The sequence below is a fragment of the Aedes aegypti genome, chromosome 1 (genome assembly GCF_002204515.2).
Source record: "Aedes aegypti strain LVP_AGWG chromosome 1, AaegL5.0 Primary Assembly, whole genome shotgun sequence".
Taxonomy (NCBI): domain Eukaryota; kingdom Metazoa; phylum Arthropoda; class Insecta; order Diptera; family Culicidae; genus Aedes; species Aedes aegypti.
Genome location: NC_035107.1, coordinates 140,777,981 through 140,803,544, shown reverse-complemented (window position 1 = coordinate 140,803,544; position 25,564 = coordinate 140,777,981). Strand labels below are relative to the sequence as shown.

At 36.7% G+C, this 25,564-nt stretch overlaps 1 protein-coding gene and 1 long non-coding RNA gene across 5 annotated transcripts in view; one reads left to right on the top strand and one right to left on the bottom strand.

The window, feature by feature from the left end:
• Positions 1-8,081: 8,081 nt before the first annotated feature.
• On the top strand, positions 8,082-8,576 carry LOC5572100. Its single transcript, XR_002498927.1, has 2 exons — positions 8,082-8,203; positions 8,285-8,576. It is a non-coding gene; the product is annotated as an uncharacterized LOC5572100 (long non-coding RNA).
• A 983-nt stretch (positions 8,577-9,559) lies between these two features.
• Positions 9,560-25,564, bottom strand: part of LOC5566087 (dnaJ homolog subfamily A member 1) — a 28,944-nt gene continuing 12,939 nt past the window's right edge. For all 4 annotated transcript variants that reach the window (XM_021848936.1, XM_021848941.1, XM_021848948.1 and 1 more), the window contains exons 3-4: positions 19,059-19,848; positions 9,560-10,699 (exon numbers count right to left, since the gene is read on the bottom strand). In XM_021848936.1, coding sequence (XP_021704628.1) covers positions 10,586-10,699; positions 19,059-19,848 — 904 coding nt within the window. In that variant the 3' untranslated portion in view covers positions 9,560-10,585. The remainder of the gene's footprint in view (positions 10,700-19,058; positions 19,849-25,564) is intronic.

Genomic DNA, 25,564 nt, shown 5'->3' with positions numbered 1-25,564 from the left:
ACGAATCTGCACAACAGCAAACTGCCGAGCACAAATGTCCCAACAACCAGTTATGGTCCACTCCGATGTTAAATGGGGGGCCTGCGGAGAAATAGAATTTAGATAAATGCCAAAATCATTCGGTCAACCGTACTTACAGCTGGGGTTTTGCCTGGACTTACACCAGAAACGAATAGAGGCCGCACAGCAGCCCGGCAGCAGCAATACGACCGGAACCCCGACATCTGGCCGGACTCGTAGCACAGACGAATAGCTACCGCCCAGCAGCCCCACGATGGCAAACCCGACGAACCTGCACAACAGCAAACTGCCGAACAGAAATGGCACAACCCGATTCTGCCCGGACTCGCAGCAGGAATGAAGAAGCTGCACAGCAGCACCACAAGCTCTGATTCGGTATGAGAAAAGAAATTGGTCAGCAGCAACACGACCGGAACCCTGACGCCTGGCCGGATTCGTAGAAGCGACGAATAATTATTGCCCAGCAGCCAAGCAAAGATGACAAACCCGACGAATTCGCACACCAACAGCAACTACGGAACACAACTGGCACAAACTCCACAATTACGGTCCACTCCGATGCCACAATCCACCGAACAATTTTTTTCTTTAATTTAATTTCGCGGAGAGACTTTTTTCGTGCGCACGGGCTGAGGGTTGAAACAATAATGGCGTCGATGTTAAATGGCAAAGCTAAAAGCACTGAAATAAATTTTCAGCCAAAATAAGGTATTTTCTACCTAATCCGGAGAAAAAACCTAAATAGTTGATTTTGAGTAGTTTGGAACTTAAGCATTTAACCACACATTTAATTGATAATATGCTTATAAAATAAATTCGAAATGGCTCCAGAACTCAAACAACAATTTGATTCGCAATCATTCGCACGTTCCTCGTGGATGAATTCAAAAGATAAATAATTTGATCATCCTTCAATGTCAGTATACTGCATATATAGTGATGCAAAATTATTTGAAGTCCATTTTTACCTAAAATAAAGTAAATTTCGATAAACTCAAAAATAGGGTAAAAATGATGTAATCATGAGTTTAATTTTTACCCAAACAGGGACTATAATCGCTTTACTCAATTTTGGGTATTTTAAACTTATTTTTTGAGTAGAATGGTTTTTCCGTGTTGGCTGATGACGGTGTAAATTTTCTTTTTTTTATATACACGGAGACACATTTCATAACGCTGAAGGGATGGCACAATGGTCGAAAAAAAACTAAGTTTGGCCAAAACTAGTTTTATCGCATTAATCGATGAAATATGTAATCTGAATGAACTAATCTACGATGACGTCACACTGCAACTTCCAGCGTGAAGAAAACCTTTACTGCGGGCCGTGTTTACAAAAATTGAACGATTTCGTTGTACATTCATCCATTTCGTGTTCATTCGCTGAACATTCGTTGTCCGGATGTCATTTAATGTAAACATTGTCCGCATTTATAGCAGAAAAGAAAAAGAAAGTCGAGGATAAAAGAAGACCGGGGATAAGTCCATATGTTATTTGGCGTTTTTATTGTTTCAGAAGGGGTTATTCACATATTACGTAACATTTTTTAAAAAGTTTTTTTTTTCATTAGAAATGCAATCAAATTTGGCTGAAAGCACAAATTTTGTTTGTATTTTAACGAGTTTGATCAAAATATGTATGAAGAGTGGTAAAATATATTTTATATTAACTTTGTATGAATAATATCGTCAAAAGTCAAAATGTATGAAAATATTGAATTATTCAAATAGCTCTAACTTGCAAATCAGCAAATTTTTGCAAAAAATTTAAACGTTTTTTGTGAGATTTAAGGATGCATTTTAAAGTGCAATATTCGAAATGGCGGCGACATGACGCGACAAAAGTTGTTTTTCATGTTCAAAATCATCAAAATTACCAAAGTGTAATATTGGACGGTATAAAAACTTCAACCAAATATTTTTTTCCATCCTCATGCTTGATAAAAGTGTTGAACCATAAGCCTTCAGATAGTGTGTAGCTTTGGGAAAATATTGCATTCCTTAAATATGAATTTTGTGTTTTATTTTATTGTTACATTTTTCAATTTTTTGACTTCAGTCAGTTTGACGTCATAACAGTCGAAGAAAGTTGAATTTAAGTTCAATTTCAATTAAGAATCATAATAATATAATACATGAGGTATATTTTAAAATGTTAAAAATCATAAAAATCTCAAAAAAGTGTTTTGGTAGTTTTGGCCACCCCTTTATATGGAGCCCGACCATTTTGGATGGGTGGGTACCCCAACGATGTTACGGTTCGTAAAAAAAATGTAGAATATTCATACAAAAAGCGTTATGAGGGGGTGGGTGGGTGTCAAAAATGGTCATTTTCGGCGTTATGAAATATGTTAATGAACCCTTTTCGAATCCCTGCTGAGAAATAAAAATAGTCTCTGACAGTAGCGCAACCAGAATTTGACCTGGATTCGGTGGATTATTTTACAGACTTCTGTGATTCATTCTAAGTGTGTGGTTCTTAGTTATGCGGACCTCTTATCAGTTTTGCACAAATCACGTTATATCTGAGCAAAATTAAAATCTTAAGTATATGCAATTTGAATAGAAACTGATAATTCGATTTCAGTTGGAGTTGATTTTTAAAATGGGCATACGTTAAAACATGCAAAAATTGAAAATTTTTGTTTCCTATCCAAAAGTATAGATAGAAATGTATTATTTTTATTTATTTTGAAAACACCTGAATAGCTATTATTTTGTAAAGTTATCTTATAAGGGGTGAAAAATTAGTATTTATTTTTAGAATTTTACCATTTTGTCAAATGTTTTCTAGCAAAGCCAAATAAAATTTGAAACAAAAATGTGTGTGGAACATCCTAGATACAACCCGGATAAAAACGTATCATTCAGTGAATGGAATAAACCATAAATGTACAATATAACGTATTGGATACAATACAGCGTATTGTAATTGAATGTCGAAGCAATATTATTCTTGTTTGGATATACAATTCAAAAACAATATAATATATTGTAACAGAACATTGTATTGGTTTTAATTGGTTTTATATCTTACAATTTTGGTCAAATTCCTATTTTCGCGTAAAACAACTGTTGCTTTTTTCTATGTAGCTTTGCTGAAAGAAATAAACAAAACAAGTTCAGAGAGCAAGAAATGTTGGGTGAAAAATAATCAAAAGTTTAAATAAATAGTTTTTAGAAATCACTTGACATTAGCTGTAACGACGAATGCAACCATGATACAGTTCGTTGAATTGTTTTTGTATTGTACAACAATACACGAATTGCTAATCAAGACAATACATGAACATTATATCGTATTGTATTTTCAAAATGTTTGTATGAGTAAATATCTATATTTGTATTGTTACGATACTTAACCACCCATACATTATATTGCAAAAATCTCATATACCATACAGTGAACTGTTCAAAACAATACATTGTACTGTAATTGTATTGTCATTTTACATATACTGTATTGTATTTCCAATATATTGAATGGTACTGTTACAATACGTTATATTATTTTTATATTGTATTTTTTATTCGGGAATGTTCTTGAACTCATCGCATCGAAGGATTTTTATAAAAACATTAATTCAATACAGTACCAGATTAACGGCCTAACTGACAAATGTAAACAAACTGAGTTTTATTCACTTAACACTTTACTTGATAAATTACAATCATATAATTCACATCTGTTCCTTAAAAATAACGTTTTTCACGAAATAAGTGAGAAAAACATAAAGGCGCATTTGATATTCTCTTTCGATACAAACTCTGATGTCAATTTCGCCTAACTTCCCCCCTTGCGGTAACCGGGCGCATTTGAGATTGAGTGTGGCAGCAGGGCGCATTTAAAACTGAGTGTGCAGAAGGTCGATAGTGAAGAAGGTTCGTGTGAAAGAGCGTAGCAAAACGGCGAAGCTGATGATTGTCAAACCAGAAGGACGAGGTCAAAAGGCTCAATCGCTGCTGTCAAACTGAAGGAGACGAAAAATCGAGGGGCGCAACAATTCTAAATTTTGATGAATGGCGCATGATGGATTTTTATTTATTTTATACTGCTTCGCGACTAAAAATGGATGAACCAACGTGCGAAGTTCGATTTTTGACCAACTTCGCCGCGTCGCGAGTCACTTCGCTATAGTGCGCATCTATGCCCTTCACCGTGTGCATTATGCGCACTATTGAGAATCGACTTGCGACGCGGCGAAGTTGGTCAAAAACCGAACTTCGCACGTTGGTTAACCCATTTTCTAACGCGAAGCAGTATAACATGTTATTCATAATATGTAAATAAATTAAATGTTTTGCTGCAAAAGTAATATTGTAACGGATCCTACAAAAATGCATCATGCGATTAAATTGATCGGAAACATAATATAGAATTAAAATTACAACCGCTGAACTTCAAATCTATTTTTCTGAGAATGTATTAGGCTTCACATTCGCCCTAATTCTGACTCTGTATTGAATTAGTTAAGTTTCAACCAAACACAAAAAGAAGGGGTTGTACTGGTTAGATAAGAATTGGTTTAAAAAAATTGAGGTTATTTTATCAAAAAAAAAATCACATTCAGCATTTAAATTTCCCCATAAACAAAATACAAAATATAAAAATATTTATTTTATCGAAAAAATATTGTGATACACGTTGTCAAAGTCCAAAGTCAAAGTTTGGGCACACTTTCTGGGACATCCTGTATTACAATTGTTATTTTTTCTCTATTTGGCCACTGTTTGCTGAAAGGATTTGAATTTAGATAGTAATGACGTTTAAATGATGATAATAATGGTTAAACTGTTTTCCAAATGACTTTTGAGCACTATGGTTTATCAAACTTTTATTCATCAGATTATCCTGACGTTTCTGTCAGTAATTAATATCAATAGGGTCCTAAAGGCCTGTCCCAATTTTAATGCCAAACGCTTAAGTTTAGGCCAAAACACATGTTTACTCAATATTTAAATGTTTTTCTTTTGTTTAAGTCCAAAAAACATTTTTTTAGATTTTGCTACACTTCTTGGCTTAAACTCAAATTTTGGGTGTATTTTGCTTACCGTGTCCCTTTCGAAATGTCAGATAGGAACAACCCCGGTGTTAAAACTAAAAGCCCTGTGGTGTTTTTGTCGATTAAGTGAACGTCAAACATGATCAAAGGTGTCAAGGTTCATTTATAGACCCAATTTTTAAATTAAAGTTTAAATATGATGTAGCCGTTATTTGAGCGGGAAAAATTGCTAAAGTAGTTGCGATAACATGCTCTTTTGTGTCATTAAATAAAAACAAGATTTCAATAAACATTTTAGGACCCAATTATTATCAAACTTTGTTTTGAATTTCCGGATTTTTAGGGTAAATTATGTATTTTGGACAGGCTAAGGATATGGCTGGAAACGGCGATCAATTAACTGCATTAGATACTAATATTTTATAACGTAATGATACTTATATGCTTAATGCTTTATTGTTCTTTGAGTTTCTGGGAATAAAAAGATTACAAACTGTAGTGTTAGCTTCCAAAATAGCGTTTTTTGGCGACATGTCTGTTATACATTTCGGACACCAAATATACATTTTGGACACCTTCATGTGAATATAATTTGGACAGGGGCGTTATCTCAATATCCATACAATGGTTTGTTGAAAAGACGATTGTTTCATAAAACTTTAAGAGTTTACTTGTAACTAATGCAATTTTTTAGCTTATTGGATTTGTATATTAGTGATAATCAATAATTTCATTTAATACAAGCAAATATCATCAGATCCACGAGAAAACGCCTGCAAGTATGCATGCATGCGACATTCCAGTGTATTTCATCAGATGACCAAATTATATCAACAGAACAAAAACCATAATCTATTTTTTACATCACTTGATTTATGCCTTATATACTCATGTTAAGATTTTAGATGAACTAAGCTTAAATTTTAGACATATTTAATCATATTGCCACTTTTAAACTTTTTATGAATGTCAATTCTGAGCTCTATTATTGCATTTAATGTATGTTCTTGAAACGCACGTCCTCTTGCATTCGTAGGTTTCACAGATGTTCTGATGATACAATTTACAATTTTGATATTTTTGAAGCCAATTGGTAATTGTTATGAAAATGGCCATCATTAATAAGTAGCATTATGTATTAGTAATGCAATACATGATTTTTCGTACATAAATTGCTCATCATCTCGTTGTAAATAAGCATAGAACGACCAGCCTGTCCAAATTATATGCATGTCCAAATTATATACGTTACCCTATGCTTTTTGGGCTAAAACAATCACTGAAGAAACCAAATTAAAAAATGTTAGGGGGGGGGGGGGTACCAGCATTTGTAACTAAATGCTACAATGGGGGAGGGGGGAGTAAAAAATCTATGAAAAAATGCTACGTCATTTATGGACGGTCCCTTATGAAATTTGTGAATAAGCCCAAAGATGACGCCTTCGCAAACTGGTGGATGGCCTTTTCCTGTGACATATCCGTCTATGCATTTGATTAGGGTTCATTCATTTATTTCATAACGCTGAAATTGGCCATTTTGGGCACCCACCCGCCCCCTTGTAACGCTTTTTGTATGAATGTTATTCAATTTTTGTATGGGCCGTAACATCGCTAGGACACCCACCCACCCCCTCTAGCGTTATGAAATTTGTGAATGGGCCCTTACAGGGTTTGTTCACAAATTTCATAACGCTGAAAATGGACATTTTTGACACCCAACGACCCCCTCGTAACACATTTTGTATGAATGTTCTATAAATCTTGTATATGAGCTTTAACATTCTAAGGACACCCACCCACCCCCTTCAGCGTTATGAAATTTGTGAATGTGCCCACATCGGTGGAGGACCGGTGCTAGCACGGGCCTGTCATTTTCATAGAAGAACTGTCAAAGTGCTTCCCGATCAGCTGATTTGAGACGTCATGTGAATAGGCCTATTTCTCCGTGTAGAAGCAGGGGGGGTATACGCAACGAGGTTCGCCTACCGTTCATGTTTTGTGGGTGTATTCGTTTGGCTCACAACGCTGTTAGGCATCCCGCTGTTTGAGTGTTGAAATGCATCAGCATTTGTTGTCTGACATGGCCCGCGTTTCGACCTGTGCTGTTTGGGACGGCCCGCCCGAGAGATGATTGTTAGGCGAGCTTTGTTTGTAGTTGACAGCCGTACACCCACCCTGTGTAGAAGTAACTAATTTGGAAGCCCCTCGGAGAGAATCGAGACGTAATCGTGAAATGACATCGCCAACTGTCACTTCACTTTTGCGTTTCTTCGTTGTCTTTCTCCTTCTACACACTGTAAACCTGGCTTTACCCTTTAAGGTGTAAAAAGTACCCACTATTTTATGATATATGAAACTGTCAAAATAAAGAGTAGTTCAAAATTTTGCATAGTGGGTAATTTTTGCCCATTTGTAAGTTCCAATGGTTTACCCTTTAATGAGTGAAAACATTCTTAAGATATTTTGGCGGATGCTGTTCTTTAGTCAGTTATGTTTCATTGTAACTGGAGTCGGATCTGGGTCGCTGATAATAGAGAAGTGTCTAGATTTGCAGGTGAGTACAAAATCGGAAATCATTATCCATTTCATTGTCATTTGAAGATACGCTGTTGTTTTTACAGAATGGATATGAGAACGAAAAACTGTTGTTCGTTCAGTCAGGACCATGATACCAGATAGGAAACTGCGGCTAAACGCCCGAGAGCCGGTTGTGACACGCAGCATCCCCCCAAGCAGCAGACATTTTACATTACTTTTATATATAACAAAAGCAATATTTATTGAACTTAATAAAGTGCAAAGATTTTTTGTCCCTTATTCATTATTATTATTATTCATAAATTGATTTCAAATTGTTATTATAAGTCGTGAAACTATAAACAGAGTAAAATTTACTCTCTTTCCTAACTGAATTCATTTCGAATAGTGGGTAAAATTTACTCGTCAGTTTGACGTACAAGCCGTTTACTCTTTAATGGGTACAGGCCCTTTACTCTTTTTATGAGTTAAACTAGTTTCTCTCAAAGAGGGTACTTTTTTACCCTTTAAAGGGTACTTTAGTCTTACAGTGCATTTAATGCGATTAATGCATTTTCTCGTCCTTGTTCTGATTCTGGTGCCCAAGTGAAAGGTTGTGTTCGGATACATATCGGAGTGTTATTTTACCTCAGCACCAGCCGGTAAGTTCTGCTTCAGGTAGTGTAAAAAGTAGTTACATGCATTAATCCGTAAATTTCTTTTTATCGTTTTTGTTCCGACAGAAGCTCAATGATGCAGTGGCGACGCAAGCGCTGGAGACTTCCGGTTCTGTGCCCTTAGGGCACCGGCCAGAACGTCCCAGCTTTGAAGAGAATCGCAAATTCATTTTAACCGATGGACTCCGGATAGCAACTTTACATGTGCACATGCATTGTCCAAACAAAATGGTTGCCTGCAGAATGGGTTCCCGAGATGCGCCACCGTTCAATGATTTTGAGAACAATACAAATTGTAGTGTTTAAGCTTGTAGGCTATATGTGTGTATGTTAATAAACTATGTCTGTGGAATTACAACGTTTCATGTATATTGTGGATGAAAGAAATTCTCTTAAGTGTTAATAGGAGGTTAGAATCTGGGAATCCAATATATCTCAGCAGCTGCGTTACATCTCGATATCGAGTTATAGAACCATAAGTAACTGTTGGGTCGTTAAGCATCTACGGTTCTGAACAGATACTTCCATTGGAATGTATGGAACATAAATGATTTAGTAATTTCTCCTTTACTATGGTATAGGGCAAAATTTGCCCTATATTAAGGTGGCCAGACGCAATGTCATATATAAATACCCCACATCGGGCCAGACGTCCAGCGTTTAACTGCTTATATGTAGGAAGCTGGATCCAATTCTTGGCACTTTTGATTCACTTGGGCAGGGGGGTTTTTTAAAAGCTATAAAGCCCATATTTGGCCACAAGATGTGTCTTAATGAAGTGCCTCTTTCTGCAAAGTTTCAGACAATTCGGCCGAGAAAAACCCCCCATGCCAAAGTGAATCATCGAAGTGCCCAAGTGGTTCTGCACCCTATATGGTGATAAAATAATGAAATATGTGATTTCAACGTATCAGTCGGTAGATTTTAAATCCCATCATTCAGATGTATAAAAATAACGATTAATTTGAAATTTCCCTGCAAAAAGCTGTGTATCTATAATAGGAACACTGTTTCTTTAGTGGGGAAAACCATTGATTTCTTATGGGACCCTCCACAATGGGTACTGATACACTACACCAGGTGCAATGGAGCAAACATTTTAAGCAAAATAATTATTTGAAATAGTTTTACGATTAAATTTTATAAATATTATTCAATTGCTCGTATCTTTTTTGCATCGTACATCATAGAAAAATATCACATAATCATTTATGTATGCGAAACATGTAAAAATACACTACCACTATTGGAGCTACTTCCATCAAGGGAGCGAGATTTCAGTTTCGGGATCTTCCGTGTTTGTCATCAATGTAAAACAAAAGCCTCGGACAACAGCAGCGCTTACTGGAAGTTGCAGACAGCCATAAAATAGTTGTTTATTTAGGTAGCATTCCTGTTTTATTTTCCGCAATCCTCTTTCGAGCGAAGAATAGACAATTCCAAAACTGCCATTTTGCTGCCTTCATCCCGTGAAGATTTTTCCCTCTATTATATGTAGGTATGTGATTTTAAGTTGTGTGGTTGCCCATTTTTTATATTCCTTCAGCTATTTAGCGGCTGTGGTAATAGTAGTTAACGTACAGTTTGTTCATTTTTCTCACGTTCATGTTTAATTTACTATGTGTTACACACATATACATCTCACGATTTTCCCCCTTGCCGAAACCTTTCCGCGATTGGAAAGGTTTGCGCAAGGCGATCACTTGGATACACATCAGAAAACATAAATAAAAAGGGATTAACATAAGTTACTCGTTCTTTGACAAATATGCTATGATTGGGAATTCCGGCAGGTAGAAGGAAAAAGAAATGAACGTTTCTCTGTCTTTGAAGGATAGTTTGAGGAGAAATGAATTTTCTTCGCCAGACCAAAAACTGAAAAACAATCGTAGTTCCGAACAAAAAAATACCTCCTTTATTAGTTGATGAGATAGCAAAAATGGATGGATGGTGTTGCTAATCTGCTTTCTTTTTGGAATGAATAACGGAGAGCAGCTTGTGAAGTATAATATAAGCCAAAATTTTAAGGGTTCCTCTATCGAAGTACGATTCCTTCATACGTCCAAAGCATTTAAATTGAAAATATGTTTTTTTTTTGTTACACTGTCCTGTTTCGTTTGCCAATAGATTTCTCAAAACTTGTAGCGTTCAACAGTTGCTGCATGTGTTGCTTTCTTCTCTATGAGTTGTTGTATTTGTTTTTTTTTGTATCTTAACGGCGGTTTTGGTGAAGAAGAAAAACTAAGTTCCTAATTTAGCATCTAATGCGCTTGACAGACACCACACTGACAGAGTCAACGTCCACGCTCCTTCGGTTTTCCTTGTTTTCGTTCCATACGTTCCCTAGGTGCAGCAGCGGAAATGCACTTAACTGGTGGCACACTGCTGCACTCGCACTCCTGGACCGTGGTGGTCTTCGTCCTCGTCGTAAGCGTTCTTGTAGTGGCCACTTCGACGATCGTGCTCTGGGTCCAGTTCCAACTAGAAAGATAAAAAAAACGGAGGGTATATATGAGACACTTTTCTGAACGATCAGATGGTGGTAGATATTTCCATATCAGCAATCGATAGCAATTCTAGAAGTGTGTGGTTGGTTGGCATGAGCATTCTGATTCGTCCCTAAAAGTCTAGTTATGAGAAACCACAGTGCACACTGGTCCAGAATGCAACACGTTAATGCTTCCAGCGAACTTTTGAACGAAGCTCCACAGGCATAGGCATAGTTGGAAGCTGAAGCGAGAATCGAACCAGCACTCTTTGGCACGGCTACGAAGTCCACATACGGGAAATATTGCATTTAGAGCTTCAAAATGAAACTTTGGACAAAAAATTTCTTCTACAAAGTTAAACCTCTTTGTTTAGTAAATTGACACTTATATTGAGCTGTTCGGTAATCCAATCCGCATGGTTATTAAATTAATTAACTCATTACGCGTGGTAAAGATGGACAAATTATGGGTGAAATTATGAAAAAAATCCACGTGCTCGGCTGGGATTTGAACCCAGGACTCTTGTATGCTAGACGAGCGCTTTACCAACTAAGCTACCGAGCCACTTGGTGACCCAATAACTGAGTGGGTTACAAGTTCAGAATTCAAATCCCTACAGACCACGCGGACCCCTTTCATAACCCATATCCATCCTCTCACTCTTCTCGCATGAGATGAGCAGAGTTGCTAAATATCAATCATATCAGTTGATGGCTGATGCTCTAAAACTATCAATATCATTTGCGAGCTATCAATATCACTTTGATTTGACAACCAAAGGCAGTGATGCGACAGCGCACTCTAGATCATAATCACTGTAGAATGAGTGATCACGTGGTAATTAACCATGCTATTATTGTTTTTCAGTGACCAACATATAGTTACAATCTATCTGAAGCACTGTCAAAAATATCGTACTGATAAATTGCCATTTTATGTGCTTAATTTAAGGCTAAACTTAACCCATCAGTGATATCCATAATCGCCATCAATGCACTGGTGATGGAATAACCAGCATGATCTGATGGGATACAAAATGATCCGAATTGTATCGCAGTCGGCCTGTCGAAATCGGCAAATTTTAGGCGTTGATAGCGACAGCGAGCAACTCTGGAGAAGAGTCCTGGGTTCAAATCCCAGCCGAGCACGTGGATTTTTTTCATAATTTCACCCATAAAGATGGACTTACCACGCGTAATGAGTTAATTAATTTCTTTGTTTAGTGTTGTTCAGAACAGAGTAAGATAGGGCAAAGGGGGCCATCCTGAGCCAAGTGATAACGTATTGAAGGCACCGCACCTTTTATCTTACAACAAATTTATCTAAGCATCCCTGGAAAAGTTCCGGAATGTATTCCACAATGAATTTCTGGATAAATCACAAGGCATCTGGAAAAAATATCATTAAGAATTTGTGGAAAAGCCTCTGAAGGTTTCACTAGAACTTTTAGAATTAGCAAGCAGATCAAGGCAAAAATTATCTTCGGAGATCATTTTCATTAACCCTCTCTTTTCCATGATAGTTCCAAAGCTTCATTGACTTTCGACGAACCTAGAAGAAACCGTATCAGATAAATAATATACAATAGTTACTGGAATATAATTGCATACTCATCAGTTTAGTCCAAAAATCAACTTACTATTTCAATAGTAAAACTATTGCTAAACAATCAAACTATAGAAAAAACAACAAATTAAACTGATTTCGAAAATGTCAGCCCATTTTTAACTTTTTTGTTCAAGCACTTTTTATAGAAACGCGTAAAAAAATTGTCGATTGAAGTTGTGGAAAAGAAAGGGTTAAAATAGAAACTTTAGGAACCTTACATAAAAATAAGAGACTTGTATTGAAACACTATAAAAAACCTGCTGAGAAATGTACTATTTTCCGACCTTTTCTAATATTTGCTCTTTTCCTACAATGATTTTTATTTGTTTTATAGAATAGGCAAAAAACATACATTTCTACAAAACAATGGAATGTTCTCAACCAGGTTTCATATGCTCCTGAACGACAACTAACTGGAACTGGGAATTGTACTTGTCTTTACCAACTTGGAAATCTTAAGTTCTGCTCCATTGTCTAAACATGTTCTATGCCGACTAAATAAAAATTACTAAAAATATTCACTACAAGTACAGGGTGGCCACCAAATATACATTTTGGAATTCCCGCTTTTCTCCGGTTTTCCCGGTATAATTTTCAAAATATTCCCGGTTTTTAATTAGGTGTCCAAACTTTAAAAAATACATTTTAGTCGTTTTTTGATTTCAATAAAAAAAGTCTACTATTTCCAAGCTTTCAAGTTGTTTTCAAGCTTACTTAAATGATGTATCCGACAAAAGAAAAAAATAATATAATTCGTAGAAGATTGGCTTGTTTTTCTCAACTCCCTCAAAATTTCCATGGGATGAAAATTTGATGAAAAAAAAACTTTAAAGTCGATTTCAAAACTGGGTTTTTGTTACTTATATCTTTTTGCTTCTCATTTGTACAAATAGAACGGTTTCTATTTTTTTTTCTTTTCGATTCGTTTTGACAACAGTTTGTTTTAAGAGTGATTAAAGAAAATATTGAATCTAATATGTTTGTGTTTAAATCTTCTACAAGAAATTTTGAAACTCCGATTAAAAACTATGGGTTCGATAATTCAGAGCAAATTTTAAGCGCTGGTAATAGAGGAAAACAAATCATAATATATTTTTTTTGCAATTTCTCATCGTAATAGGCTGTTTTTCATCACGCCAATCTGTCACGGAACGTCCTACTTTCCTGTAATGATTCATTACGCAACGCTTTCTCATTACGCAACTGTTTTGCATTGCGTAATGAATCATAACATAACCATTTTTCAGAAATTGTGAAATGATGGTGAATGCATTCCGATATTATTTCTGATACCCTCAAGTAGTCTTCTACGAAATTGCAAAAAAATGTTGTACGTAGCTCGTTGCAGAACTCGATTTTTACAGCACTCGTCGTAATTATCCTCGGCAAGCCTCGTAGAATAAATTTACGACTCGTGCTGTAAAAATCATCATTCTGCAACTTGTTCCGTAAACTAGGGAGCCGGACCCCATTCTTGGCACTATTGATTTACTTCGGCAATGGGGTTTTTGAAAGCCAGTGCGCTCATATTTGGCCACAATATGCGCTTCCTTTTGCAAAGTTTCAGAAAGTTCGGCCAAGAAAACCCCCCCATGCCAAAGTGAATGACGGAAGTGCCCAAGTGGTTCTGAAGCCTACTATTGAAATATTGCTAGTCAATGAAAAAAGTGAAACATACATTTATGAGACGCATAGTGTTGCAAAGTAGACTATTTATACAAGAAATTTAATCATTATTATTTGAAAATTATTTTTCCAAAATCACAGTTGGTTAGTGAACATCTTTCTACAACTTGTTTTTGATGGTTTGTAGATTAGAGCTTAGATAGATGATTGTTCGAAATTATTTTCCCGGTGACTATCTCAAATTCCCGGGTTTTCCCGTCTTTTTTTTCAATGGATTCAAATTCCCACCTTTTTACCGTTTTCCCCGGTTCGGTGGCCACCCTGAAGTAGCGTCGCCCAAAAATATTTGTTTGAAAAAGTTTTGCGTTACAAAAAGTATATATTTTGCCATGTTACTATTTTAGCTGACTACGCCCATTCTTAAAACTACCATGGAGTTTCAGAGAAAATTATTATGTTTATAGTACATCCCATCACCTTTCTAGTACATTTGACAGAAATCTTTTTCGTCAATCTGATTTCGACTACAGACATGGTAAAATCATGCGCATTTGTGGTCTGCTGAAAATTGCCGGTGGGAGCGCTTAAGTTAACCCCCTAAAATGGTAGTTTTCATAGCACAATTTTTTTTTGTGTGTAGGTATTACTAATTCAAAATTTTGATGATTGTGATCGAAATTCTTTGAGAATTCCAGGTAGAATAATATTCCCTGATAATTCCAGGTTGTCCACGTTTTTCATGTAGACAGTCTGATTAAGATAAAAATTAATCGAAGCCAAAGTTTCTAATTTTGTAAATCGCAAATCTAGAGATAAGAACAGTCATTTTTTTACTGGTAACAAGACGCTTCAGCATATTGTGGGCAATATTTTATTGAACTCGTATGTGGGCTACTGGAACGAGAGTAGGTACTGGATTGACGGTAGCATAATTTCGGGTGAAATTGATCTGTAAGGTAAAATTGATCAACGTTGCACTCGATTCTATTTTTTACTTATAGTGCATCAATATCAATGCAACCTATAGTAAATGAATATTATATTAGCATTTATTAGCTTTTCTCGGTGAACGCGATACTACTCAAAGTGGAAGTAATGAAAGTAATGAAAGAATATGATGGATAGAATCGCAAGCGAGCGACGAGAGAAATGAATAGAAGTTGAAAACTAACAGAGGGCCTTATATGAACAACACAATCGTCAGTTTTCAACTTCTATTCATTTCTATCGTCGCTGGCTTGCGCTATCCATCATATTCTTTCATTACTTTCCGTGCCCTCTTCCACTTTGAGTAGTATCGCGTTCACCGAGAAAAGCCAATAAATGCTAATTATGATAAAGTCATGCGGTGTTTAAACTTTGCAACCAGAGGCGACTCGTAACCTCACTTTTTACCTGTTCTACGCATCTAGAAATGCCTTTTCTGACAAATTGAGATCATAAAGCAAATAGTAAATGATTGGAATCTTCCTTTCTAGCAAATCTTCACTTGATAGATGCAAATTGGTTGCATAAAACCAAGAATTTCTATTCGTGGAACAGGTAGATTTGAGGTTAGGGAATCGCCACTGTTTGGAACTGTAAATGAATATTGTTTGTCTTAACTATTGTAGAATTGTGTGTTGTGGTGTTTTATGTGTTAGAGAATGTTTATCTCTATTAAAATAATGGACATTTCCAGAATCATGTTTGGTGTGGTTTTAACTTCTAGTTTTAAACAATTATGTGGACATGGGAGTCAACCTGAAATTTTGTGAGGATGCTTGAAATTTATACCTAAAACAGATTTTATTTTCGAAATCCGTATCAATTTATTATTATTGTTTAAATAATAAATTGTCAGATATGAGGAGAATCCTTTGAAAATTGCCTACATTTTAGGCGTTTTCTGCGATATTCATGAAATTTAATTGTCTATTATTTCCATAACTATTTCATTGTTGAGAATTTGTCAGGCCAGTGTTTAGATTTCGATCAGAATAAGTCGATCGAACAATATTGAGAGAGTGTAACAGTTCGTGAACTGCCCTATGAATGTTTATATTCACTCTCTCGTTGGTACATGCCGAGAGAGCGTTCAAGAGCAGCAACTCTCACAGACTACAATAGTATCGAGCCATTAAACTGGTGATTAATGTGTTGCATAAAATTGGTACCGTGATGTTACCATATTTCGCGCACGCTGCTAATTTCGCTCACTGCCATTTTATCAATATTTGTTGGTACACATTGGATTATATAATTGCATGTTATGTAAGCATAACCGAAGTAGAATTATTTAAAATATTAGCCAACAGAAATTTATTTCGCAAAACATGTTTAAATTGTCAGTGGGCGAAGTTAGGAGCGCGCGCAAAATATGGGTACTTTACGGTAATAACTTATATTTTCTGGTAATGCAACTTTAAACAACTTAATTATAATTTATTGGATCATCGAACATAACATAAATAACACAGAAAATTAAAAATATTCACTTTTGTTTCTTGATTAGAATGAGAGTGTGTCATCTAATGCGTGTTGTATGAATGCAGGCCGTTAAATGGGATAAAATTATGGCTCACGGGCCAATGATCGAATTTTCCAAAGCCTGCAATAATAGTTTTGGTAAGTGATTCCACCTCGAAATAGGATTCCTCTTTTTTATTTTAGAGATGACTTTTATCGCCAAATTTACATTTGAATGAAAATTTCGGTACATGAGTTGAAACAACAATTCATTAATTTATTTCAGTTGTTTGGCATGGCATTAGCAGCATTATTTAGAGAAAAGGCATCAAAACCAGTAAAAAATGATCAATTTCACCCGAAATTACGGTATATTGTTTTGAATAAAAAAAATCTGACGAAAGGTTTTTTAAACCACGCGTTTTTTTACGCTAGGCTAAAAACAACTAAAAAAAACGAAAAAACGTGAACCTCGAAACTTAAGTATAACAACCTAGAAATTGGTTGCCTAAAATGATACAAAAGCTAATACACCTAAAAGCATCTATTTTATTTGTGGTGATTTCGAATGGATTTGAAGTAGAATCAATACGTTGCGAAACGATATCATTTACAAATGAAACCATTGCGATTTCTTTTTTCAAAGTGTATGCAGCGGGCTTTGTATGCAGGAAGTGGAAATGATGTCCAACCTAATTTACGAAGAGCATGTACCATCAGTGTACCAGTATCCGCTCATGCCCCTATTTCCGCTCACTAGTGTAAAAATTGATTTTTTGTGTCAAAAACCAACATTTTTCGCACGGATACATTCTAGCAATATTAACAACTTTCAAATGAAGTCGTCTGACATTATTTTCATTTGATAAAATAATTCTTTATATTGAAAACACAAGACCTCGTGAGCGGTTTTTGGGTCACTAGGTATTTTTGTGTGTTCCAATAACCGCTCATGCAAAAAAATAAACAAATTTTTGAAGAAATGTCGATTTTAGCATACAGCCTTCTTTATTGCAGTAGTAGCTATGGTTTGACCATAAAAAAATATCAGGATAAATAACGAAATTCGAAATAATGCATTTTTACTAAGTTCGTCACGGAATTTGTTTACCGTGAGCGGAAATAGGAACACCTAGATGCATTAACAAATGCAATTAAATATTTTTTCATGAAAGTTTTTCAAATTCTTTTTATTTCGCCGCTGATTACCTATAGTTGGGGCTACATTGTGACATAAAAATAGTATTGATCGACACAATAGTTATTTTATAATAAATATTTGAACACATAGCTTCCCTTAGATGAGCGGAATCTGGTGCACTGATGGTAGTAGAAATTATTTTTGTAGATTCTAATCTTTCTTCTTCTTTACGATACGCCTTTTCTAAAAAAACTTCCATTGTTTTCTCGATCCATGCGATAAAATTCAGATAGAATATTATACTTTATTTACGTCAAAAGCAACAATGAGACCTTTTTCACAAATCTCAATCAATAGTGCAATACTTGGGCACTTCCATGATTCACTTTGGCATGGGGTGTTTTTCTCGGCCAAATTATCTGCAACTTTGCAACAAGAAGCGCTTCAGTATGACGTATATTGTGGCCATATATAAGCTCTGTAGCTTTCAAAAAACCTATATATCTTTTGAAGCGAAACTCTCTGGCTTGAATTAGCAGACGAAAACGTAACTCCAAATCAGTCTTGGGAACTGTGACCACAATTCACCACAGTTCATCGATTCTGCCATTCAACCAAAACACAAAGCAGCAGCAGCATCAATACCATCAGGCATTGCGCTGCCAACGGTTCACACACTGCTTGACTGTTTTTGTCTCTTCACTATGACCGTTTTCGGGCAGCCATTCCAAGGTGAATGATTGAAAAAAGTGTTAAATCATTCAATCGCTAATATTTCGCTAGTGTTTTCAACTAGTTGAAATCTATTAGCTCTAACAGAAAGAGTACAATCATTCCGTTACGATACATATAAACAAGTTCAATTTCATGCTACCTTTATCGAGCAAAAATGCAAAACCCCGAAAACCGCAAAAATCGTGTCACCACTGTGCTCGAGTCATTTCGCATTCGGGGTTGAAAAACGTTAGGAAGAAGAAGATTACAGTTTTGAAGAGCCGTGACATTTTTTGGTTTTGAACGGTCATGGTTTGCTTAGGATTTTGATGGTCGTGTAGAAAAATGTGAATGTCGAGGCGGTAAATGTTTGCTACAGTACTTTTCTCATCACTGCTCCAAATATTGAACAACTCTATCAAAACCAAAATAATGTTTTGCTAGTATGGGAGTTTTAAGATCTCAAGTCAGTATTTTGTTTACATTTTGTGTGTTGCACTGTGCTATGATACATTAACATTAATTATAATTGAGTTTGATCAATGTATATATGTATGGACCGTAGAAAGACAATATTTGCAATAACTTGGCAAAATTATCCATTTGCAGTCCTTGGGTTACTCTAGCATTCAGCAGTAAATCTTCGACGGTACACATCCTACAAGGATACACAAACGCTACTCGCATCTGTGTATTTTCGGATGTTGGATGTTGTACCACCTAGGTCTTGGCGAGTTCTTCCACAAGAAACCAGACAACTTACGCTTAATGCAACGGAAAATATCGCAACGAGCAGGGACATTTTTTTACTCACCATGTTGCATTCTTCGGCGTCCTCGGGAACCTTCACGACAGGCCGTCCCGGTAGGCACTGCTCCAGAGAGGGAACCAAATCGATCGGCACGGAATCTGGGAACGCGACGAAGAACTGAATGATGAGGCGTCCTTTCTCGAATGGATTCTTGTATTGGGGCATGCCCTCGCCGGATATGTATTTGATTGCCTCATGCTTCAAGACTTCACCCGGATAGGACGTGATAAGCAGATCCCGATCGTCCAGCGTTCGGATTATCTTCTGGAAACCACATAACGATTCTACCAGCTGCAGTTGCATGTGCATGATCAGATCCTGGCCTGACCGCTTGAAGATCGGGTGTTCCTTCTCGTCCAGAACTATCACAATGTCACCGGGTTGCAAATCCGGATCCTGGTCGCCTTCACCGGAAAACACAATCTTCTGTCCGTCGCGCATTCCCTTTTCTACATTAACCTCCAGGATTTTGCGATCTCGCACCGTTTTCCGCCCGTTGCACTTTTTGCATTTGTCCTTCTCGTCGATGATTTCACCCATTCCTCGACAGTTACGGCATGATTCTTCTAACTGTTGGACGAAGCCGGGGGCCAGTTGGTGCAGTTTGGTCATGACACCGGTTCCGCGGCACGGGGTGCACTTCTGGGAGGCACCCTTCTTGCCGCCATGACCCTCGCACTGATCACAGATTACGTTCTTTTGTAAAGCTAACTTCCTGGTGGTGCCCGAGTACAGTTCCTCCAGTGTGACCGATAGTTGATGGAGCAGATCCTTGCCACGGCGTTCCCGTTTGCTGCCGAAGGGAATAGAGAGATTAGTTTTTCGTTTCATTTTTATTTGAATGCCAGGGCTGGTAGTGACTGTGTGTCTTAAAAATAGGAACTTCAAAGATCTCAATTGGGGCCACCTGAGGAAATGGTCTTGAAAAGAATTGCACTTCAAGCCAAATGAATAATATATGGGTCTTTCCAACATATTCTTGAAGTGCACGTTTTAGCAGATCTCATATTATTGATCAATAGCGGCGCCGGTAAAATTCTTACAGTTGTTGGAGTGGAAAAGAAATTTTTGTGTATAATAATTGTTGCTGCTAGAGACCGAGAGTACCTCTGCATCTCCACAATCACCACAGGAAGGGTGTTTGTTAGTGAGAGAGGAAAAAAAAGGATCTGAGAGTATCCTTTGGTCGGTGACGCGATCCAGGGATAAGGCGGTTATAGGGGAAGTGGTGGTAAAATGAACACCGTGACTTTTACCGAGAAAAAACAAATTTCGATGATGTTTTATCACACACGGACGATTTAGAGCATAAATCTAAGTGTTCGAGTTGATACGTAGGTCAATTGAAGTGAAAATATCAACGAAAAGTAAGATTTTAGAAAATCACCTTTGAAAATTAGAACTGACGTAACTTTTAGCTCGGAAGACTTGAGGTTTTTCAGTGAGGTGAATATCGTTATGATATGATGTCAAATCTGATACCTTTAGAATTATTTTTGAATGGGTTACCATCTTTAATGGATGTATTTTCGGTGGGGCAATGAAAATTTTCAGAAATATTTGTTTTGCTCACGTTTTTTGCATGGTGTTCATTTTACCACACACAGCTGTTCATTTTACCCACATAGTGCAGGTAAAATGAACATTTGCATCGCTTTTTGATAGCGATGAAAATATGTGAAAATTTATCTATTTTAGTTTGAATCCATGTCGCTGCTATAGATTACATCCCTATTTTTGATATTGTGCGAAAGAACTATACAAATTCTTCGTTTTTCTATCAGAAACAAGATGATTTCCTTAAGGTGTTCATTTTACCACCCCTTCCCCTACCCATAAAAGCATAACTCTGGACAAACATTTGAAAAGGGCCCAAGAGGTCTTGAGCCTTTTTTTAGAAACGTTGCTGTTGAGCCCTTTTTAGAAAGCCCACGCAAACTAACCCCACTATCAGAAAGATTGGTGTTACCTCTTCCTGATAGTGGTATTGGTAAGCGTGATTGAGTTGAATTGGGCTCAACAGCGGCTGGCAAAGCCAATGTTTACCAATGTCGATGTGCCCTTTTGAAATGTTTGTCCAGAACTGTCCCATATTGAAAAAGTAGACACTGAGAAAACACCGCTCAAAGTTTAAAGTTTGACTTCTCATACAAATGTTCATGATTTTCTAGTACATTTCTACTTGCCATATTCATTCAGCACAACCTCACAGGTAACTCATTTTGCTTCTATTGATCATCAAAAAATATGAACTTGAACACAATTCAAGTTTCGCAGTTGCTATTTCGGTTGAAAGTTCATATAGAGACTGTTATCCCTTTATTTTTCAATATGGGACTGCACCAACTTCCACAACATTTTCAAACAAAGTGTGTAAATTTTTATGTGCATAATAAAATACATATTAAAACATGGATATTGCGACGAACAAAAGGGGTTGGTTCGAAAATTCATATGGGACAGTTATGCTTTTATGGGCGGCACAACTCTTACTTAAAACTACTTTGGAATGAAAATATAATGGTAGAAGATTCGTCAATATTCATAATGTCGAACTATTCAATTTTTTTGTTTTTGTAAATGACGAAAATAGAACGGTATGTGTATACAGGTCGGACTCGATTATCCGGAGTATCGATTTTTTTTTCACTCCGGATAATCGAATCAACAAGAAAAAAAAATGAAATATTTAATAAAATAACTTAAATATTATCTTTTTTAGTTATTTTGTTTGGCGTATCCAGAATTTTTTTCTAGGAACAGTAGGGGTCTTTACAAGAAAAAAATTGACAGCATACAAAAAAAAAACCCTTTTTCAAACCCCCCTTTTCTTTAATACGTTTTAAACTACAAAAACATTCATATTGTATATTGCAATACCAAACTATCTCAGATTTATTCATTAAAATTGAAAAACAAGAACATCCAAAAACAAATTCCGGATAATCGAGTCTAAAATTCCGGATAATCGAATCCCGGATAATCGAGTCTCCGGATAATCGAGTCCGACCTGTATTACAACCAGAGTGTCGTGAGGATAGAGGAACTGAGGCGGCAGAAGGCCGCCGAAGTCTCCGATATCCGAAGGTAAAAAAGATTCTAAATACGTTATTGAAGGATTCCGTTTGATTTCTCCCGAAGAGTTATCCGACGTCCTATTCGACTTTCTCAAAAACAAATAATGAGCGGTGGAAATTCTACAGAGCAGAAATGCAATTACTGTCCTATAATGTAAGAACTAACATTGGAAATGTTGCAGTTATAATGTTGTCGAATCATTTCAACTAACATAACTGAACAAAAGAAAATTCAAGTGAAAAGAATAACATTTTCTTTGTTTACATGTTACTTGTGTTATTGTTCATTGGGAAGCCTTAACAAATGTTAAAGCTTTTGGGGCAAGTGAAAAGTAAGGAGACATTTTTCAAAAACTTTTTCTATATTTTTTTTCTTCAATTTTTCATAAAAATTAATTTCAGCATGCTGGTTATATTTGGTGGGAGTCAAGCTAAAAAATATACACGACCTCATTTGTTTCAATTTTAAGTCTCTAGAATTTTAAGAATCTCAACTATGCGAATTCCATTACCCACTTGCCCCACCTTATAGCATCTATTCGGTGTCATGCAAATAGCAAATCCAGGCGATTGCCCGGTATAATGCAAGCAGAGGATGTTTTTCCATTTTTAGGTCCGACGAGCGACAGCAAGTTCGGACAGCAAGCGTTTGCCCGGTATAATGCCAACATAGTCTTTTACGCAACAACGGAAGCCACGAAGCCACACCTCAAATTTTCAAGAGCACAAGACTTGTGAACCAAATAGCGCTCCGCAAATTTTATCCCATTTGTCACTACCAGCAAGCAAGCAAATTGATTGATTTTCAACGCTAACTCTTGTCAGATTCTCCAGTCTTGTGCACTTGAAAATTCAAAGTTTGGCTTCGTTTTATAATCACCTTAAGTGATCATAAGAATACTAAGTTTACTAAGAATACTACTTCATTCGAAACAGAACAGTGTCTGTTAGATTTTGACTCGGGTTGAATTTGGCAACACGGAAATCCATGTACACAAAAATGGATCATGGTCAGTCACATATCCTGTCAATCTCAATGATTCTGTGGGCATTCTTAAGGCTTACCATATTCAAAATAGGTAAATTTAATACGTCGATACAAGTTTTAATAAAAACAACCATTAAATTTTGGAACGGTTTAATTTAGGTAACATGAAAATTTTTGCATGTTGCCAAAATCGAACAGGCACTGTATACCCTTCCAGTTTTCGAGAGGTTTTTACACTTATGTTGTACAAAATACAACAGCACGACTACTTAAGCTCCAATTATAGAACATTTTTTTGGGTGTGTCAGCTAAGAATAGACCAGCTGACACACCCAAAAACCACTAACCATACACTCTGATTCAGCTAGTAATGTTACTTGTGCATCTTGTCCCGCTTACCCTACTGTAAAAATGTCCATAATATTGTAGAAAAATGAGGCTTTCCATAAAATTTATTTTAATATTTCGGCCTTTTGTGATTCGGCCTTTTGTATGATTCGGCCTTTTGTGCTTTCGGCCTTTTGTGATTCGGCCTTTTGTGGTAGCCAGTGCAGATGTGATCGTTTGAGCTAGTACATTGCTACATGAGATCTAAATAAATGTGTCTCACAATAGCACGTGCTCACGCGCGCAATAATTTTTGTGCGCTCATGGCAAGCTGATCTCAAGCTCTTGATATGAAGCGCGTATACATGATGTCTGATTAAAGCTATTTGAAACTGGAATAACGGTTTATGTCGACACTTGTAGTGAGGAATCATCCATAGATTGTTTGAAAATTACATAAACGTAACGTCATCAAATATGATAACACATGAAAGCATGAAACGAGCTCACCAGTTGGCAAACCACCCTCGACTGAACACGAATATTTTTTCACATTAGCACATCGTGAACCAAACACGATTGGACTTGATTCCGTCGCTCACTCCACAGGAGCAACGGAATCGAAAGACCATACACTACTCATATGGATGACTTGTAACTATTGTCTAAATTTTGAAATAAAAACACACTCAATCACAGCTAGCTAGTTCGATATTTTTTATACTGGGTAAAAAAAAACCTATAAAACATACCAAAACTTCAGCTTTTGAATAAAAAATTCAAATTGAATTCAGTAATGATTGACATTTTTTATTGAACTACGGTAGTTGTAAGGTCTGATGTGACCCTAATAATGCAACATTACCGAACAGACCAAAAAGTCAGCATAATACATTACTGACTGTTCAGAAGTTAGTGTTTTCTACTGAGTTATCTTCAAAACCGAATGAAAAAAAAAGGCTCCAGTCTGATGGAATACTTAAGCAGTACAGATCTTGGATAACTTAACATAGGCAATCGCCCAACCTTCATAGTATGTAATAGAGAAGAAGTGTTAGACATAACGCTTTGCTCGAATAGAATCAGTCGCAAGTTGACGAATTGGCATGTATCAGATGAGGAATCATTATCTGATCATCGCTACATCTTCTTTGAACATTCAAATGTAACTGCGCAGATTTTGCGTTTTAGGAATGCCCGGTCAACAAACTCGGAACTCTACACTGAATTCGTTGCGACCAAATTCCATGGATATTTTCCGTCCATATTGGAAGCTGCACGAAACCATGGGCTACTTATAATGATTACCATTTGGATTCATCAAATGCTCAAAAACCGATATCTCTTCTCGACATTGCGTCAAGCAGCGATTCGAAAATTGAGTGTTTGCGGATGCCCCCAAGGGGGAGTCTTGTCACCACTTATGTGGAATCTCGTAGGCTACGAGTCGTAGCACATACGCTATTGAGGCAACTCAATAATTGCGGTTTTCCAACTTATGGATTTGCCGACGACTATCTAGCTCTGATAGTTGGTATATGCATAAGCACCCTATTCGACCTGATGCAAAGTGCTCTTCAGGTAGTCGAGAGTTGGTGTCGCCAATATGGTCTTTCGTTTAATCCGAATAAAACATCTATTGTTCTTTTTACGGAAAGACGAAACCGCGATGGAATTCGACCTTTACGTCTTTTTGGCACTGATCAAGTAAAGTAAGTCGGAATCATTCTTGATTTCTACCTTTCAAGGACAGCTCACATTGATTTCAGAGTCAAAAAAGCTTGCATGGCCTTCGGTCAATGCCGGCGAACCTTTGGTAAAACTTGGGGCCTCAAACCCAAATATATCAACTGGATTTACACAACAGTTGTTCGACCAATATTGGCATATGGATGTCTTGTGTGGTGGCAAAAGGGCGAAGTGAGAACAATCCAATCAAAATTGGGCCATCTCCAAAGGATGTGCTTGATGGCGATGTCTGGTGCGTTCTCTACGACTCCCACGGCAGCAATCAAGGCTCTCTTCGACGTTGTGCCACTACACATAGGGCTGTGCACAATATGCATTTATCGGTATCGGCGATAAAATTTTGATTCAATATATACATATATATTGAA